The sequence below is a fragment of the Lagenorhynchus albirostris genome, chromosome 6 (genome assembly GCF_949774975.1).
Source record: "Lagenorhynchus albirostris chromosome 6, mLagAlb1.1, whole genome shotgun sequence".
Taxonomy (NCBI): domain Eukaryota; kingdom Metazoa; phylum Chordata; class Mammalia; order Artiodactyla; family Delphinidae; genus Lagenorhynchus; species Lagenorhynchus albirostris.
Window position 1 is genome coordinate 54435716 of NC_083100.1, and position 18460 is coordinate 54454175.

Below are 18460 nucleotides of genomic sequence, written 5' to 3' on the forward strand. Positions count from 1 at the left end.
ACTAATGTCAGTTCTAGTGGGCTCAGATATTATTGTGAGGATAAAATTAAGATCTATAAAAGTACTCTATCACTGAATGAATAGTATCCAGATTTATCATAGTCAATCAGTTCATAGTACAGGACATAATATATTTATGCCTTAAAGCTCAATAATACTTTCTGCAAAAGTTTATGACATCACTACTTAAAATAAGCATGACCTCTCCACTAGGTTAAATAGTCTTATAAGCAGTGAAACAGTAAAGCCGATCCTTTATTGGATTTCAGGAATTCAGAAATATTTTTCAGATAATGATTTAATTAATTTCTAGTGAAATTTAAGTGGATGAAATGACAGCATCTGTCCTCTGGTATTCAAATAGGTTGCTGATCCCTTCCTCCACAAAACCTAATTATATCGTCACATCTGGGCTCCTGACTTGCATTAGGTCCCTACCCTGAGCAACTGTTGCATGTTGGTCTTTCTCTGTGGACTTCCTGTGTTCTCTCTTTTTTGTCCCTCACAATAAATTCTTATCATGGAATGATGTCTTTAAAGTGCCTGAGGTTAAGAAGAAAGTGCCAGAGAAGAAAGTGATCCCTCCCAAGAAAGAGGAGGCTCCTCCTGCCACAGGTACTGCTATTCCCAAGCGAATTAGACACTGCCATTTCTTTCTTCACCTGTAAAAGCCAAAATGTCCCATTTCCCAGTATTTGTTAACATAACTTACATTATCGTGGTGTCCATTGTCTCTGTGCTTGTGAAATGAACTTACAAAATAAAATAATATTTTGAAAGTGCCCGTGGTGCCTAAGAAGCCTGAACCAGAAAAGAAGGTGCCTCCTCCTGGTCTTAAGAAAGCAGTGGCTCCTCCTGCCAAAGGTACATCACTCCCAACAGGGGTGTGTTTGCTTCCCCGATGTTGAACTGTGATGCTCGTCACTTAGGGATGTTCCATATAGACGTTTGCATTGTGTGGTCTGTGTGTAGTCGTTAGTTGGGACTCTGCTGCATCCGTGTTTGTGCTGTGTCAGTTCTTCTACTTTGTGTTTGTGTATTTTATGTTGATTTGTCTATGTATGTTGTTCCTACAAAATAAAAATACTAAACTTATATATCTTTAAAGAGCCTGAAGTACCTAAGAAACCAGTCCCTGAAGTACCCATTGCTCTCCCTAAAAAAGTAGAGGCTCCAGCAGTAAAAGATAGAATGTCTCTTTAATGGACCCTTTATCTTAAACCACAAACCTCTTATTTTTGTCTCATTAACTGATGCTATGAAATGTCAATGTTTCATCTGGTGCATGTGCATTCTGTTATTAACTCTCTTGGGTTGAAAAACGGGGAACTTGGTCTTTATGTACTCCTCTTGGTTCCTGCATTTTAAGCACCTAAAACAATCTATATCTTTTAAGTTCCTGAGGTGCCTAAGAAAGTGGAAGAAAGACGCATCATTGTCCCTAAAGAAGAGGAAGTTCCACCAATTGAAGGTAGATGACTTTCTAAGAAAATAGCATTTTCAAAAGCATCATTATCTTATTTTTGTCTAATATTTTCAGGAGGTAAATGCACATTTCACTCCAGAAAATAAATGTATTCACACTGTAAAAGAAATTATTCTTTACCTAATAGAAACTGGATAGGCAAACTAAAACCAATCGAATCTCTCTTCTTACATGCTTAGGCTGTTTGTTTCCTTGTTTGTTTGTTTTACTTTAATGAGAATCTTTGAAGGGAAACCATATTTGCCATGGGAAATTTTTCATCAGGTGACTTGGTGGGCAGTTGTGGGATTAGCTTCTCCAGGAGGAGTTCCAGTTAAGCCTAAGTAACTGGTGCAGAAAATCTGACTTCTACCCCTAAGTGAATGTTTGACTTCAAAAAAATCCACCTCCATTAAAAAAAATAATAATAATTTAAATTCTTTCTGAAGTCCTTTCCAGTTCTAAAATTCTGTGAAGGGCCTAACATATTTTGAAGACGCAGTAAGACCTTTTCCAAGGATGAGTGAGTTTTCACATGCACTTAGAAGGCTGAGTTAACTATGCTGATAAGACAACCTCAGTTTTCAGATGTATCATTTTAGTCTAATATTTAAATGAATTATAAAAATAATTTACAAAATAATCATCTTTTTAAAGTGTTTGAGGAGCCTGAAGAGCCTATTCCAGAAGAAGAGATCCCAGAGGAACCACCTCGCATAGAGGAGGTTGAGGAGGTGGCGCCACCTAGAGGTACAGCTGCTTTTATGAGTTGGACATTGAAAATGTCTGGTGTTCCGAATCTTTCTCAGAATTCATCTAAGCCTGATATTCGCCAGTATACTTTTCTTACATCATATCAATGATAAATTGAAGATTAATTACAACTGGCACCTGAAACTTTGTGTTCCTTTTCTTGACCCAACTCTTTCTACTGCGTCTACAATTCAGTTAGAATGAGAGAGAGAATTTTATGCTATTGACACTTTAATGTTTTTTTGGCCAGATGCTATTGTAATACTTTCTCCTAGTTTTCAATCCTTAGTTTTTTTCTTCAAGTGGGGAAAAATCTATTTCTATGGTGTTTGCTCTTTAGAATAATTGTTAGGCTATCATTGCTAAAGACTATGACAATCTTTTTATAGTTGGTATTATGTTTGCTTATAGGATTTCCAAGTACTATCCTTCTCACCTTTAGAGTCAATACTTCATATATGCAATTACCATTTGGGTTGCTAATATATTTTTTAACTAAATCAATGTTTTGTGTTTGGGGGTTTTTTGGTATATGGTTGTTGTTCTGTTAATTGCATGTCATTTTTCAAAATGTCCATGAACTATCTTTTAAGTGCCTGAAGTGGTTAAGAAAGCAGTACCTGAAGCACCTACTCCTGTTCCTAAGAAAGTGGAGGCACCACCAGCTAAAGGTATAACAAATCCTTTTATTAAAGACAATATCTTTAAATTCCCATTCATTTTCTTTTTAAAAAACAAAAGTATCTTCATTCATTACTTTCTTAGAGTCATTTAAATAGGAAACTTATGAAATTGATTAAGAACCTGTCAAATATAATTCATTCGATTGTTTTAGCCTTTTTTGGAATGTTAATGAATGATTATGTGTGTGTGTGTGTGCGTGTGTGTGAATTATTCCAGAATATTCTTATTTTAAATAGCTGAGAATTTTAATGTTAATAGTACATCTCTCTATACTTATATACATTACAATGGATCCTTCTTCCCAACATTCCATTCCTAGATTTTATTCCATTACATAAGTCGAATTTTCTCGTGGAATTATTATAATAATTATGTCTACTGTGTTATTTTATGGAGGGGGGTTATCTGTTCTAATGCTTAGATAATAATTATTTTAAAGAGCCTCGTGTCCCTTTTGTAATATCTGGCCAGAGCATTCAAGGTTATTAGAAAACGTCTATCTCTCATTGTTCCTAATTAGGTTAATGCTTCAGTAGCACTCCTAATTGATTAAGTTATGCTGTCCCTATTGCAATAGACATCCTCAGCAGACACGATAGTGCCCAGCAGAACGTGACACCTGTATCAAGGCTTAAGTACTCTATGATGGTAATCACTTGAAAAAAGCCTTCATCAAATTAAAAATAGTAGAAGTAGGCCCAATATTGGTAATTCCTGCTATTTGAAAAAAAAAAAAAAAGGATAGCACAGGTTCTTTGTGGACATACCTTCTTCTAAGGTGTGGGTAGTACAAATGAGTGATTTGGAAAAATATCTTTATAGCCTCTAAAATTGGTGTCCAATTTTACAATAGAGTGACTTCTTAGACTTCGATTATTTGTAATGTTGATGTTGTTTCTGATGTTTTTATTTCATGTTTATCATTGAGTATTGTCAGCTAACTGAAATGCCTCATATCTTTAAAGTGCCAAAGAAGGTTCCTGAAGAAAAAGTACCTGTTCCTGTTCAGAAAAAAGAGGCCCCTCCTGCCAAAGGTACATCTCTTTTTAACCTGAACTTTCTTATAATCTTTTTCATTAAGATGTTTATGTTTTATGTCTACATGTCTTGATCGTTTTTGATGTCTTTTGCCTATGGAATCTTGCTCTTGATAGTCTCAAATATTAAAACTATGTCTTTAAAGTGCCTGAAGTTCAAAAGAAAGTCCCAGAAAAGAAAGTCCCTGAAAAGAAAGTCCCTGTGCCTAAAAGAGAAGCTGTTCCCCCAGCTAAAGGTACTTTGGGGAAGATCTTTGATTTTCATGTGTTGCTGCATGAAAGCCTTTCTCGCCTGTTTTTATATTTTGAATTTACGTCTTCATTTCTGCTGTGTTTAAAAAAAATAGATCTCTTAAAATAGATGCTCTTTCAGGGAGAGCTGTTCTTGAAGAAAAAATATCAGTTGCTGTCCACAAAAAGGAAGTAGTAAAAGAAAGAGCAGAATTAGAAATAGTGGAAGCACAAGTGGAAGAAGCTCGTGAAGAAGAGTTCCATGAGGTTGAAGAATACTTTGAAGAAGAAGAGTTCCATGAGGTTGAAGAAGTCCTCAAAGTAGAAGAGTATAGAGCTGAAGAAGTACACAAAGTTGAAGAAGTCCATAGGGTAATAGAAGTCTTAGAGGCTGAAGAAGTGGAAGTATATGAAAAACCCAAAGCTCCACCTAAAGGTATAGGGAATTGTGCAGATATTACAAATTGTTATATGTTGCTCTAACTTCTTTTTTAAAGTACATTTCATATTCAGTTTGGACATTAGAAACCCACTTACTTTCCATGATAAAATCATGAAATACTTTAAGCATGAGTTTAAACTACTTGATAACATTGTTTGATATGGAGTAGAGATTAACCACAGAGTATAATTTTAGCCAACAAGATAATAATGTTTGATATCTACTTACCTAAGGAGATAACATAATTCACGGTATGAATTTGTGGATTCCTTTTTAAATCCAAGTAAGAGTGTTACGTGATTGTTATACGTACCAAAATATCTGGCCAGTGTCATCAGTTGAGTGAGAAAGAAACTCCTCAGTTCACTGTCCAGGCAAAAGAACCATTGTTTTGTTAGCATTTCAGTCAACTGTTCACAAACTGATAATTACTTATCCAAATCTTCCACCATTTTATGATATTTTCAGGAGAAATAACATTAAGGAAGGAAATGAAGTGTGGTAGTAGCACCTGCATTCTAGTATATTCTGAGGATAAACGTACAAATACATTCTCTGCAAGACTACTCCAGCTCTTGAACAAATTAATAATATGTGTGTAATATGAAGGAATGTGTGTGTGCTTAGTATACACAGGAAATTTACAATACAGATGAAATTTAGCAAAATCAAGTTTTTTTGGAAGTAAGTGTGGTATAAATTTTTAAAATATGAATAGAGAAAGCATTTTATGAGCCCTTATTGTACTAATTTTAGTCATCGTGGGCCATGATACTTCAGGAGTTCATTCTAAACCAAAACACCAATATCTTTAAAGGGCCCGAGATATCCGAGAAAATCATCCCTCCAAAAAAACCACCTACTAAAGTTGTTCTTCGAAAAGAGCCACCAGCTAAAGGTATTTTATTGGTGAAAAATTACTTAACCTAATTTTACATATAGTAGCACCTTGGCTGCTTTACAAGTTTGAATTCTACTTGATGTTTTTCTTCTGTGTTTTGTGTTTCTGGAATGTCTAAAACAAACTAATATCTTGAAAGTGGGTGAGGGGCTAAAGAAAGTTCTATCAAAAAAGAAAGTCACGTTCTACTTAAAATACCCAAAGCAGTATCACTACTAACCAAACAGTGAACCCAGTTTTCCTTCTTTGGTACTCTTTGATTATATATTCACTCACCTGTTTATTGATAAATCCTTGTTTTCCTGTTAATTATTAATTTTAATGACCTAGTAAATATAAATACATTGTGACTGTGTGTTTAATGTCCCTGCTTTGTTCAGTTTTTGTTTTTTGTTTTTTTTATTTTTGGTTGTGTTGGGTCTTCGCTGCTGCGCAGGCTTTCTCTAGTTGCAGCGAGCGGGGGCTACTCTTCGTTGCTGTGCGCGGGCTTCTCATTGCGGTTGCTTCTCTTGTTGTGGAGCACAGGCTCTAGGTGCGCGGGCTTCAGTAGTTGTGGCACGTGGGCCCAGTAGTTTTGGCTCGCAGGCTCTAGAGTGCAGGCTCAGTAGCTGTGGCACACGGAGCTAGTTGCTCCGTGGCATGTGGGATCTTCCAGACCAGGGCTCAAACCTGTGTCCCCTGCATTGGCAGGCAGATTCTTAATCACTGTGCCACCAGGGAAGCCCTGTTCAGTTTTTAAACCTCTTGAATTTCACAGTAAAAATGAAAAACAGTAGCTTATAAATAATATATACTTACATTTTTAAGTCTCTGAAGCATTTAAGAATGTTATCACTGAAGAGAAAATATCAATTATTCCACCAAAACAAGCAGAAAGCACCAGCTGAAGGTGTCTTATTCATTTTTCTTGTCAAGTTCTTATGATTCTTACATGGGAAATTCCCTTGGATTTTTGTTGTTGTATTTGTTATCAAAATTCAACTCATTTTAATAACTGTAATGTATTCGATAAAGTGATGTCTGTATTTTATACTGTGGCTATGTTCTTTTCTGTCTTTACATTTCTATTATGCTCTACTTGTTAAAAAATCTTTATGAATGTTTAAAAGTAAAAGAAACTATTACTACTGTCTCCAAAGTACCTGAAGTACCCAAGAAAATTGTGGTAGAGGAAAAAGTACATGTTCCTGAAGAGCCCAAAGTTTCACCAGCTAAAGGTATCTGCCTTTGCTGATTCGCCACTAATACAAAACTCCCTTTTATTCATTTATTATGAGAAGAAAGAGAGAGAGATTTTTCTCCCCGCAACTCCACAAAATGGCTGAATTATGTAAACTTCAATTTATGTCCCGTAACATAATCCTCCCTTTTGTGACTACCCTCTGGGAACACAGGCCTAAGCCTAAAAGTTGGTTTTATTTGTACTGATCCTCTTCTTAAGCAATATTTAAATATTGACCCCCCCCAACTTCTTTTTCAAAAATAATTCATTTTGGAGGCTATTTTCAAGTAGCTTTGGAAACAAATAAACATGTTCCAAGTGACAATAGAAAATGATGTTGTATCCACAGGACAAAGTCCTTCTAATATGACAAATCAACAACTCAACAAGGCCGTCTAGAGAGATGCATTGATTGTGTGTTTAGATGACTTATAATTTGGGGATTTTTGACATTATCCTTGTTAGATGCCCCTTTTTGTCTTGATATTTTACACCCAATGATGCAGTTTTTTAAAATAAAACAAATATCTTTAAAGCACCTGAAGTACCCAAGAAAATTGTTCCAGAAGAAAAAGTTCGTGAAGCTGTTCCTAAAAAGCCTGAAGTTCCACCAGCTAAAGGTATACACTGATACTAATCACAACATGAAATAACTCTATGTTTAGTTATTCGTGGTTTAAAGTGAATGTGAGTGATGTAAATATTTGTCTTTTGTTTCTTTATATTCTTAATATCTTATATTTGGTATTTATTACAATTAATATACTAATATCTTTGAAGTTCCTGAGGTGCCTAAGAAAAGTATTCAAGAAGAAATATCACCCATAGTTCTTTCTGAAGATGCAACGATGTACAGTGAGTGTAGAAAAACTGGTGGTTCTCTTTGGTTCGTCTGTGTTTGTCTTCATAGCTTTTAAAAGTAAATATACTAATATCTTGTAAAATCCTAACATGCCAAAAATATTTGGCTAAAATTAGATAATTTGAATGACTATTAGCCTCAGACAAGTTATATTTCCTCACCAATTTAAAAAATAAAGAGACCTGCACGTATACCGTTGCCCAATTTTAGAAAAGTCATTTGTCTTGTTGAATTTGTCATTGTCTTGTTAACCTGTTCTGTGTACAAATGTCTTCTGCTTTTCAGCAATTCATTTACTCAGACCATAAGGCAACTTTCTTTAACTTGATGATAATATTTTACTTGGATATGTAGAATCAAAATACTTCAGCATTAGTATTTTTTACTCTTTGCAACAATCGTTGTAAACATTTTAGCAGTACTATTCAAATACCCATAGATTTATGAGGCCATTAGAACCTCAAAAGAATTCTCAAGCCATTTTTGGTTTTGCCTTCATGCAAAATTATAATGAATTAATTTGAAGAGTAAAATAATATGAGTAAAAAAATATTCTGAATAGAATACTGTTTAATAATCTGAATAGTGAAAATGCCAGCAGTCAAGATATCCTTCCATTTATTTGAATGTAAAATTTAAATACAATTTTTGTCACCCTATGATAATAGGTTTGGATAAAAATATATGATGACTCCCACCTTTGAATATCCTTTCTATACTTGAGTTTGGTTATTATTATCAGCCAGTCTTCCTTTCTGAAATCTGGAGAAATCTTTATTTTTCAGTTGCCTTATTTTCCAAATATTCGATCATTCTTATTTTTCTTTTCTTCTTCCAATCTCTGAATAGTTTTCACATTCATATTGATTATGAAGCCATAGACTAGATTTGGTTTGAAAATGTAGATAACTAGTTTCCTGGAACAGGAAAAGACTTGGATGAATTTCTAGTAAGTCAAATATTGGAGAATTCTTGATGTGCAACTCAACATCAACCCTGTTCCTTAAGAAAAAAAATCCATAAAAATTAACAACAATAGGGAAATTTTACCAGTATCTTTCTGCAGACAAAGTAAAAGAATTATATACTAGTCCCTGACCAGTGAATTCCTCAATTTTACCATCATGATCATAAAGAAATGCTGAAAAGTCCTATATCATAAAACTGGGAATGAGTCTTTTTCCTAGCCAGTGTGTTATTGTCACTAATTTGCATCTATGTAGTACTAGTCATTTGAGTTATCGATGTGTATTATGTATTATGTTTTTCTTAACACTATTCTTCATCCACCTTGAAATGCCCCTAATTGTGTAAATACTAACATCTTTAAAGTTTATGAAGTATCTGAAGAATCATCTCCAGAAGAAAAAGTACCTGTGACTCATCCTCAAAAGACAAAAACCAAAGTAGCAAAAGGTATATAATACCAATGACCCAGTGAAGAAAATTTATTTTTGGCTCATTTTAAAAGCTCAATACTTTCCTTCACCATTTATAAATATAACTATACTCATATCTTTTAAGTGCCTGAATCACCCAAGAAAGTTGTTCCAGAGGACAAGATATATGTGACTATTCCTAAAAAGAGACAAACACCAGCAACTAAAGGTACATTCCAACAACATCAAACTTGGATGAATATCTTTGGCTTCAAGACTCAAAAATTGCATGTTATATAATCTACTGTTTTTATAACTTCTAAGTGTAAACCTACTAATATCTTTAAAGAGCCTGATACAACCAGAGAAGTATTTCCAGAGGCGGAGTTACCTGAGGCTGTTCCCAATATTCCAGAGCATCTTCCAACTGAAGGTATAATTCTTAGTTATGATAATCTAAATAAGAAAACCTTTCTTCATCAGTCTGCAAAATATGTTCACTGCTTTGTGTAGATTTTCACGACCTCTAATGCTAAAATACTAATATCTTTAGTGTCCCTAATGTACCCAAGACAAGGAACTATCTATGACTTGCTCCTAAAAAGTCAAATCCCACTCATATAATGAATAAACATTAGAACAAAAATAAAATTTCTAATTAAAGGTTATAATATCTGCTAATATCCCTAACTTTCTTTGTAAGTCATGTCTTCATGTCTTTGCCTTTCTCAATTAAAAAATACTAATATCTTTAAAGAGTTGGAAGTCTCCAAGGAAGATGTTCCAGAGAGACAACCTCCTGTTACCAAAAGAAGAAAAATATCACCACCAAAAGGTACAAGCCAGAAGAAGGTTGACTTTCTTATCTCGTGACTGTAGTTGTACTCACCACGTGTAAAAATACTAATACCTCTAAAGCTCCAGATGATACCAGGGAGATCACTTCAGAGAAGTGGGTCCCCCAAAGTAGCAGCTCGACTGGGTATATACATGTCCCCATGAGTCATAAGGGGGAAAAGTCCATAACTTTATACACATGGAGATGCTTGGGCTATAAATTTTATCTATGAGCCCTCCAGGCTATTTCCCCTCCAGGGAAAATATATATACATATAATGTGCAGATGTGACCCAGATGGAAATAGCTATTGCTGTTTCCTTAAAAAATAAAATTCAGACTAGCTAGAAAAAAAAATCTATATGAGAGATCACCTATAACATTTATATCCCTGAAACTAGACTGAATAGGCTCACCCCACAGTGCTCTAAAGCAGAAATCAGTGCCGTAAAATGACAGAGGTGCTTGGCTGTAGACTATAGGTTAGTAATTCAAACACTCCATGGGGTTGAAATTCCAGGATATAATACAACTACCTGTTGAATTGCTCTTCTATTAAAATAAACTTACTACCAAAAACAAGCGCATAATTTTGAAATAACTGAATTCGCCTAAGACTTAAATATCATAGAAATATTTTTAGAAAACCATGACTTAAGGAAAATAAAATATTAAATTCACTGTGGAACTGTTCTATCTGTAATATCATCTCTACTCGAGAGCCTTCTAAAACCAGGGCAGTTAAAACCAAAACCAGTTAAAGTTGGAATTCTGCCCTGAATATTTATTTGCTCCTCTCATTGTCTTTTATTTTTAAGGAGTCCTACGTTTTCTCATTTTGAATATTTTCAGATAAATCAACAGATGAGAATGTTTTAAAACCTCTCCAAAAATTCGTCACAGTACCCATGATATTCTGTAATTTAAAGAATATCTGAACATTTTGACAATATTTTCTCTGTCTGAAATATTTTAGTTGTTCTCCTTCCTCCTTTACTTGAAAAACAATCACCTTTTTAAAGTGCCTAAGGGACTTCCCTGGGGGTCCAGTGGTTAAGACTCCATGCTTCCACTGCAGGGAACATGGGTTCGATCCCCTGGTCAGGGAACTCAGATCCTGCAAGCCGCTTGATGCAGCCAAAAATAAAATAAAATAAAGTGCCTAAGGTGAGGGTACAAAATAAAGCCAATCCAGGTAAGGAGCTGTTTTATCCTCTTCAAGCTAATAGCAAAAGGTACATTGTTAATTATTTAAAAATCAGTTTTTTTCACTTAAAGGTAAATTTTTATCTCAGTTCCTATGTATCTACCATTCAAAGAAATAAAATTACTAATATTGCTAGTGCCTGAGGTGACCAAGAAAACAGCTCCCGATAATCAAGTATTCATACTTTTACCAAAGAATCAGATTTGGGGAGCAGGGAGGTCACCCAGTCTGGGACATTCCTGTAGGTGGGGTTTTGACTAAAACTCTTCATTGCTCTTCATCACTCTGAAGTACAATAAATTCATATCTTTAAAGTGCTTGAATCACCTCAAGAAGTTGTCCCTGTAAAGGAAATACTCATAGCTGCTCCCCCTGAAATTGAAACACCTTCCACTAAAGGTATCATTCATTCTATCATTCCTTCCTTCATTTATTTAACAAATGCCTACTATGTGCATGGTGCTGGGGAGCTGGGGAATAATAAACAAAGACAAGATTTGATTCCTTTCTTCAAGACTTTGTACCTCATCCAGTTCTTGAAGGAAGCACCCTTGTAGACATAAAAGTCACTTTGGTTCAGTTAATGTCATTAATGTCTCCACTGATCCCTTAACCTCTAAGTATAATATAATACTAATATCTTCAAAGTAGCTGAAGCTGTGCAAGAAGTGGCTCCTGAAATGAAAGTATCTGAGGATGTTCCTAAAGAGGCAGAACCTCCACCTGTGAAAGGTACCTGTCACCTCTGAACAGATACTGAAGAAATTATCTGTCTTCGGTTCTTAAAACTATGTGTTTCTAATGTTCTTCCTAACTCCTAAATGTAAATATACTAATATCTTTAAAGCACCAGAAGCTCCACAAGAAGTTCCCTCTCAAAAGAAAATATGTGTGACTGTTCCTATCAAAACAGAAAACCCTCCTATTAAAAGTGTTCATTCAACAAATACTTCATAAGGAGGGTCTACAGGGTCATAGGACCTCCACTAGTTGCTGGAGAAGGGTGAGCACATCTTCTCAAGGATGCTGCTAATCCCATTCAACTTAGTTGATTGGTGGGGCAAGGGGAGAATAGGCAGAGAAGAAACTTCTAAAAAACTACATTTGCTAACATATTGTGGTTATTGTTTTCATTAATCATTTTAACTCCTAAATGTGAAATACTAATGTCCTTAAAGTGCCTGAAGCTGCTCAAGAAGGTGTTCCTGCAAAAAGAATTCCTTCCAAAAAAAGAGAACCTCCATCAGTTAAAGGTACAAGTCCCCATGCCATCAAGTTCAAGAAGAAGTAGCTCCTGTAGTCTTTGAAAATATTTTGCTGTTCCTACTGATCTTTGCAACACTAAATGTTAAAATACTGATTTCTTAAAGTGCCTGAAGCTCCCCAAGAAATTTTCCCCGAAAAGAAAACATATGTGGTTCGTCTTGAAATGACTGAAGCCCTTCCTGATGAAGGTATATGTTGCTGGAAGCTTAGAAGTTTGGAAAAATGTCTTTTCCTGTATAAATGTATTTCCTGTTTGTGTTGATTCTTGTAACTCCTAAACGTAAAAATATTAATATCTTTAAAGTGCCTGAGGTGCCCGAAGAAGTTGTCTGGGAAAAGAAAGTGCATGCTCCCCAAAAGCCTGAAGTTTTATCTGTCAAAGGTACATCCTAACAACCCCTCAGGAGGGAATAGAGAGGGCTATGGAAAGAACCGCCTTGCTAGCCTTGAAAGTGCTTTTGCTGTGTAAATGTGATTCTTGTCTGTGTTGATCCTCATGACTCAACTGTAAATGTACTAATATCTTCAAAGTGCCTGAGGCTCCCAAAGAGGTTTTCCCTGAAAAGAAAGCACCAGTGGCACCTCCTAAAAAGCCAGAAGTCCCACCTGTTACAGGTATTTGTCACAAACCTTAGGCCTAAAAAGGCATAGCTCTTCTGCTCTTGAAAATAATTTGTTCCAGTGATCTCATAACTGCTAAATGTAATTTTACTAATATCTTTTAAGTGCCCGAGGCTCCCAAGGAAGTTGTCCCCGAAAAGAAGGTGCCTGTGATGGCTCCTAAAAAGCCAGAAGTCCCACCTGTTACAGGTAGCTGTCACTCACCTTGGATTTAAGAAGATAAAACTCTTCTGCTCTCAAAAACATTTTGATCTAGTGGTCTCATAACTGCTAAATGTAATTTTACTAATATCTCTTAAGTGCCTGAGGCTCCCAAGGAAGTTGTCCCTGAGAAGAAAGTACCTGTGATGCCTTCTAAAAAGCCAGAAGTCCCACCTGTTACAGGTAGCTGTCACTCACCTTGGATTTAAGAAGATAAAACTCTTCTGCTCTCAAAAACATTTTGCTCTCGTGGTCTCATAACTCCTAAATGTAATTTTACTAATATCTTTTAAGTGCCCGAGGCTCCCAAGGAAGTTGTCCCTGAAAAGAAGGTGCCTGTGATGCCTCCTAAAAAGCCAGAAGTCCCACCAGCCAAAGGTAGCCACCTCCATGTTGCTATGTTTGACACTGTCTGTTTATCTTTACTCTGGCTAATCATGAAAATACTAATCTCTTTAAAGTACCCGAGGTGCCAAAGGCAGCTGTCCCAGAAAAGAAGGTGCCTGAAGCTATTCCTCCCAAACCGGAAAGTCCTCCCCCAGCAGGTAATGACAATGTTGTACATACCAGGGAGAAAAATAACTGCTATTTTAGCTAGAAAAAAATTATATGTATAAATCCCAGTACATAAAGGCGATATAATTCTAAAGAAAGAAGAGTTGTCAGTAATTGAATATATCTTGGTGTATGATTGCATGATATAGTCGTTCATTATTTCCACCTTTTCTAAACACAAATTACCAATATTTTTTAAGTGCCTGAGGTGCCGCCAAAGGAAGCCATCCCTGAGAAGAAAGTGCCTGTGGCTCCTCCTAAAAAGCCAGAAGCTCTACCTGCTAAAGGTATTTATCCTTCCGTGTTGTTGGTCTCCTGATTTGGGGACTGGGAAAAAGTGTTTAGAAGTGTCCGCCAGTTTCATAAATGATACTTGCTTGGGCAAATGTGTTGTTGATATTCCCATTTTATAGTTTCAACTAATAGTTACTAATATCTTCAAAGTTCCTGAAGTTCCTAAAGAAGTTGTACCTGAAAAGAAAGTGGCTGTACCCAAAAAACCAGAAGTCCCACCTGCTAAAGGTATTTATTCCCACTGCTGTGTTAAGAATATATATTGTCTTGTCCTCTTCATGAATATTGTAACATATGCCTACACTGTTCCCAAATTCTAAAAATGCTGATATCTTTCAAATACCTAAAGCTGCTCAAGAAGTTGTCCCAGAAAAGAAAGTTCCCAAGGCACCACCCAAAAAACTGGAAGCCCCACCTGTCACAGGTACATGTTGGCCCAGATATCATTCTGCAGAAGAAATGTCTCTTGACTTTTTGAGAATGATTTTAGTCCATTGCTCTTCATTAACCTAACCGTAAAACTACTAATATCTTTCAAGTGCCTGAAGTTCCTCAAGAAGTTGTCCCAGAAAAGAAAGTTCCTAAGGCACCACCCGAAAAACCGGAAGCCCCACCTGTCACAGGTACATGTTGGCCCAGACATCACTCTGCAGAAGAAATGTCTCTTGAGTTTTTGAGAATGATTTTAGTTCGTTGCTCTTCATTAACCTAACCATAAAACCACTAATATCTTTCAAGTGCCTGACGTTCCCCAAGAAGTTGTCCCAGAAAAGAAAGTTCCTAAGGCACCACCCGAAAAACCGGAAGCCCCACCTGTCACAGGTACATGTTGGCCCAGACATCACTCTGCAGAAGAAATGTCTCTTGAGTTTTTGAGAATGATTTTAGTTCATTGCTCTTCATTAACCTAACCGTAAAACTACTAATATCTTTCAAGTGCCTGAAGTTCCTCAAGAAGTTGTCCCAGAAAAGAAAGTTCCCAAGGCACCGCCCAAAAAACCGGAAGCCCCACCTGTCACAGGTACATGTTGGCCCAGACATCACTCTGCAGAAGAAATGTCTCTTGAGTTTTTGAGAATGATTTTAGTTCATTGCTCTTCATTAACCTAACCATAAAACCACTAATATCTTTCAAGTGCCTGACGTTCCCCGAGAAGTTGTCCCAGAAAAGAAAGTTCCTAAGGCACCACCCGAAAAACCGGAAGCCCCACCTGTCACAGGTACATGTTGGCCCAGACATCACTCTGCAGAAGAAATGTCTCTTGAGTTTTTGAGAATGATTTTAGTTCATTGCTCTTCATTAACCTAACCGTAAAACTACTAATATCTTTCAAGTGCCTGAAGTTCCTCAAGAAGTTGTCCCAGAAAAGAAAGTTCCCAAGGCACCGCCCAAAAAACCGGAAGCCCCACCTGTCACAGGTACATGTTGGCCCAGACATCACTCTGCAGAAGAAATGTCTCTTGAGTTTTTGAGAATGATTTTAGTTCATTGCTCTTCATTAACCTAACCGTAAAACTACTAATATCTTTCAAGTGCTTGACGTTCCCCAAGAAGTTGTCCCAGAAAAGAAAGTTCTTAAAGCACCGCCCAAAAAACCGGAAGCCCCACCTGTCACAGGTACATGTTGGCCCAGATATCATTCTGCAGAAGAAATGTCTCTTGACTTTTTGAGAATGATTTTAGTCCATTGCTCTTCATTAACCTAACCGTAAAACTACTAATATCTTTCAAGTGCCTGAAGTTCCTCAAGAAGTTGTCCCAGAAAAGAAAGTTCCCAAGGCACCGCCCAAAAAACCAGAAGTTCCACCAGTTTCAGGTATTTTTCACCCCAGTCTTTATTCTATAGAAGAAATGCCTCCTGTGCTCTTGGAAATACTTTTAGTCCATTGATCTCTTTAAGCTAAGCATAAAACTACTAATATCTTTTAAGTGCCTGAAGTTCCTCAAGAAATTGTCCCTGAAAAGAAAGCACCAGTGGCACCTCCTAAACAGCTGGAAGCCCCACCTATTACAGGTACCTGTCATTCACCTTAGATTTAAGAAGATAAAACTCTTCTCTTGAAAATATTTTGTTCTAGTGGTCACATAGCTACTAGATGTAAATTTACTAATAACTTTTAAGTACCTGAGGCTCCAAAAGAAGTTGTCCCTGAAAAGAAAGTACCTGTGATGCCTCCTAAAAAGCCAAAAGTCCCACCTGTTACAGGTATTTGTCATGAACCTTAGGCTTAAAAAGACATAACTCTTTTGCTCTTGAAAATGTTTGTTCCATTGGTCTCATAATTACTAAATGTAATTTTACTAATATCTTTTAAGTGCCTGAGGCTCCCAAGGAAGTTGTCCCTGAAAAGGTGCCTGTGATGCCTCCTAAAAAGCCAGAAGTCCTACCTGTTACAGGTAGCTGTCACTCACCTTAGATTTAAGAAGATAAAATTCTTCTGCTCTCGAAAACATTTTGATCTAGTGGTCACATAACTTCAAATGTAATTTTATTAATATCTTTTAAGTGCCTGAGGCTCCCAAGGTAGTTGTCCCTGAGAAGAAAGTACCTGTGATGCCTCCTAAAAAGCCAGAAGTCCCACCTGTTACAGGTATTTGTCATGAACCTTAGGCTTAGAAAGGCATAGTTCTTCTGCTCTTGAAAATGTTTGTTCCAGTGATCTCATAATTACTAAGTGTAATTTTACTAACATCTCTTAAGTGCCCGAAGCTCCCAAGGAAGTTGTCCCTGAAAAGGTGCCTGTGATGCCTCCTAAAAAGCCAGAAGTCCCACCTGCTGAAGGTATTTGTCGCTGATCTTAGTCTTAAAAAGACATAACTCTTCTTCTCTGGAAAATATTTGTTCCAGTGATCTCATAACTCCTAAGTTTAATTTACTAATATCTTTTAAGTGCCTGAGGTTCCCAAAGATGTTGTCCCTGAAAAGAAAGCACCAGAAGCACCTCCTAAAAAGCCAGAAGTCCTACCTCTTACAGGTATTTGTCACAAACCTTAGGCCTAAAAAGGCATAGCTCTTCTGCTCTTGAAAATAATTTGTTCCAGTGATCTCATAACTCCTAAGTGTAATTTTACTAATATCTTTTAAGTGCCTGAGGCTCCCAAGGAAGTTGTCCCTGAAAAGAAGGTGCCTGTGATGCCTCCTAAAAAGCCAGAAGTCCCACCTGTTACAGGTAGCTGTCACTCACCTTGGATTTAAGAAGATAAAACTCTTCTGCTCTCAAAAACATTTTGATCTAGTGGTCTCATAACTGCTAAATGTAATTTTACTAATATCTCTTAAGTGCCTGAGGCTCCCAAGGAAGTTGTCCCTGAGAAGAAAGTTCCTGTGATGCCTCCTAAAAAGCCAGAAGTCCCACCAGCCAAAGGTAGCCACCTCCATGTTGCTATGTTTGATGCTGTCTGTTTGTCTTTACTCTGGCTAATCATGAAAATACTAATCTCTTTAAAGTACCCGAGGTGCCAAAGGCAGCTGTCCCAGAAAAGAAGGTGCCTGAAGCTATTCCTCCCAAACCGGAAAGTCCTCCCCCAGCAGGTAATCATGAAACTCTCCAAACCAGTATTTTTAAAAAGAAAAACTCTCTTCTTAGTGCTGTAAAAATCTTTTTGCAAAATATTTCATATACTTTAGTCAATTCTAGCATTAAAATGAGCTTGTGTCTTTAAAGTGCATGAGGAGCCTGAGGAAACTGCCCCAGAAGAGCCTCCAGCTGAAGTCGTGGAAGAGCCAGAGCCTGTTCCTCCTCCAAAAGGTACTGGCCAGCTGCTAGGTTGCCTTTGCCAATCTTAGCTCTTCTTGTCACAAAACTTCTGGGCATTATGGGCTTTTCTCTTGTTTCTCACTCTTCTTCACTGATTCTAAAACATAAATTCTAATATCTTTAGTGACCGTGCCACCTAAGAAACCTGTCCCAGAAAAGAAACCACCTGCCGTCATCGCCAAGAAACCTGAACCACCACCAGCGAAAGGTATTTCCCACTGCCACTGCTTCCTACAGAAAAATGTCTGTCGTTAAAAAGCTATGTTCTGCTGCTCCGCTTAATGATTTCTATATGTCATTGAAACTATGAGCTAATAACTACTAATGTCTTTTAAAGTGCCCGAGGTGCCCAAGGAAGTTGTTCCTGAAAAGAAAGTGCCTCCAGTGGTTCCCAAAAAACCAGAAGTCCCACCTGCTAAAGGTACTCGTAACTGTCCACTGTTTCATGGAGGTGGATACAGCCTTTATCTCTTGAAAAGTGTTTTGCTCTGTGTAAATGTGATGAGCATTTACAAGTGATTCTTCATAATGTTAAAATACTAATATCTTTTAAGTGCCTGAAGTTCCAAAAGAAGTCCTTCCAGAAAAGAAAGTAGCTGTTCCCAAAAAGCCCGAAGTCCCACCAGCTAAAGGTACATGTTACTAATGAGATTCTGTAGAAAAGCACTCACTCTTGGTCTCAAAAGTCACTTACTATAGGAAACCCTTTTGTTTGTCAAACATCTTATATTAAAAACTACAAAC

General features: G+C 36.8%; 1 protein-coding gene across 19 annotated transcripts in view; it reads left to right on the plus strand.

Moving 5' to 3' along the window:
• TTN (titin) overlaps window positions 1-18460 on the plus strand; it is a 287195-nt gene that overhangs the window by 142555 nt on the left and 126180 nt on the right. Inside the window, exons 144-191 of one of the 19 annotated variants that reach the window (XM_060152562.1) lie at window positions 541-615; window positions 1397-1471; window positions 2123-2215; window positions 2812-2889; window positions 3868-3936; window positions 4086-4175; window positions 4313-4606; window positions 5430-5510; window positions 6653-6730; window positions 7272-7355; window positions 7516-7590; window positions 8930-9013; window positions 9122-9205; window positions 9326-9409; window positions 9734-9811; window positions 11336-11419; window positions 11672-11752; window positions 12199-12273; window positions 12391-12474; window positions 12591-12668; window positions 12818-12901; window positions 13013-13096; window positions 13208-13291; window positions 13403-13486; window positions 13570-13653; window positions 13864-13950; window positions 14108-14179; window positions 14301-14381; window positions 14497-14580; window positions 14696-14779; window positions 14895-14978; window positions 15094-15177; window positions 15293-15376; window positions 15492-15575; window positions 15691-15774; window positions 15889-15972; window positions 16081-16164; window positions 16275-16355; window positions 16466-16549; window positions 16660-16740; window positions 16850-16933; window positions 17045-17128; window positions 17240-17323; window positions 17407-17490; window positions 17624-17707; window positions 17841-17924; window positions 18054-18137; window positions 18271-18348. In XM_060152562.1, coding sequence (XP_060008545.1) covers window positions 541-615; window positions 1397-1471; window positions 2123-2215; window positions 2812-2889; window positions 3868-3936; window positions 4086-4175; window positions 4313-4606; window positions 5430-5510; window positions 6653-6730; window positions 7272-7355; window positions 7516-7590; window positions 8930-9013; window positions 9122-9205; window positions 9326-9409; window positions 9734-9811; window positions 11336-11419; window positions 11672-11752; window positions 12199-12273; window positions 12391-12474; window positions 12591-12668; window positions 12818-12901; window positions 13013-13096; window positions 13208-13291; window positions 13403-13486; window positions 13570-13653; window positions 13864-13950; window positions 14108-14179; window positions 14301-14381; window positions 14497-14580; window positions 14696-14779; window positions 14895-14978; window positions 15094-15177; window positions 15293-15376; window positions 15492-15575; window positions 15691-15774; window positions 15889-15972; window positions 16081-16164; window positions 16275-16355; window positions 16466-16549; window positions 16660-16740; window positions 16850-16933; window positions 17045-17128; window positions 17240-17323; window positions 17407-17490; window positions 17624-17707; window positions 17841-17924; window positions 18054-18137; window positions 18271-18348 — 4152 coding nt within the window. The remainder of the gene's footprint in view (window positions 1-540; window positions 616-1396; window positions 1472-2122; window positions 2216-2811; window positions 2890-3867; window positions 3937-4085; window positions 4176-4312; window positions 4607-5429; window positions 5511-6652; window positions 6731-7271; window positions 7356-7515; window positions 7591-8929; window positions 9014-9121; window positions 9206-9325; window positions 9410-9733; window positions 9812-11335; window positions 11420-11671; window positions 11753-12198; window positions 12274-12390; window positions 12475-12590; window positions 12669-12817; window positions 12902-13012; window positions 13097-13207; window positions 13292-13402; window positions 13487-13569; window positions 13654-13863; window positions 13951-14107; window positions 14180-14300; window positions 14382-14496; window positions 14581-14695; window positions 14780-14894; window positions 14979-15093; window positions 15178-15292; window positions 15377-15491; window positions 15576-15690; window positions 15775-15888; window positions 15973-16080; window positions 16165-16274; window positions 16356-16465; window positions 16550-16659; window positions 16741-16849; window positions 16934-17044; window positions 17129-17239; window positions 17324-17406; window positions 17491-17623; window positions 17708-17840; window positions 17925-18053; window positions 18138-18270; window positions 18349-18460) is intronic. The other 18 variants (XM_060152541.1, XM_060152542.1, XM_060152543.1 and 15 more) reach the window with 18 other exon arrangements.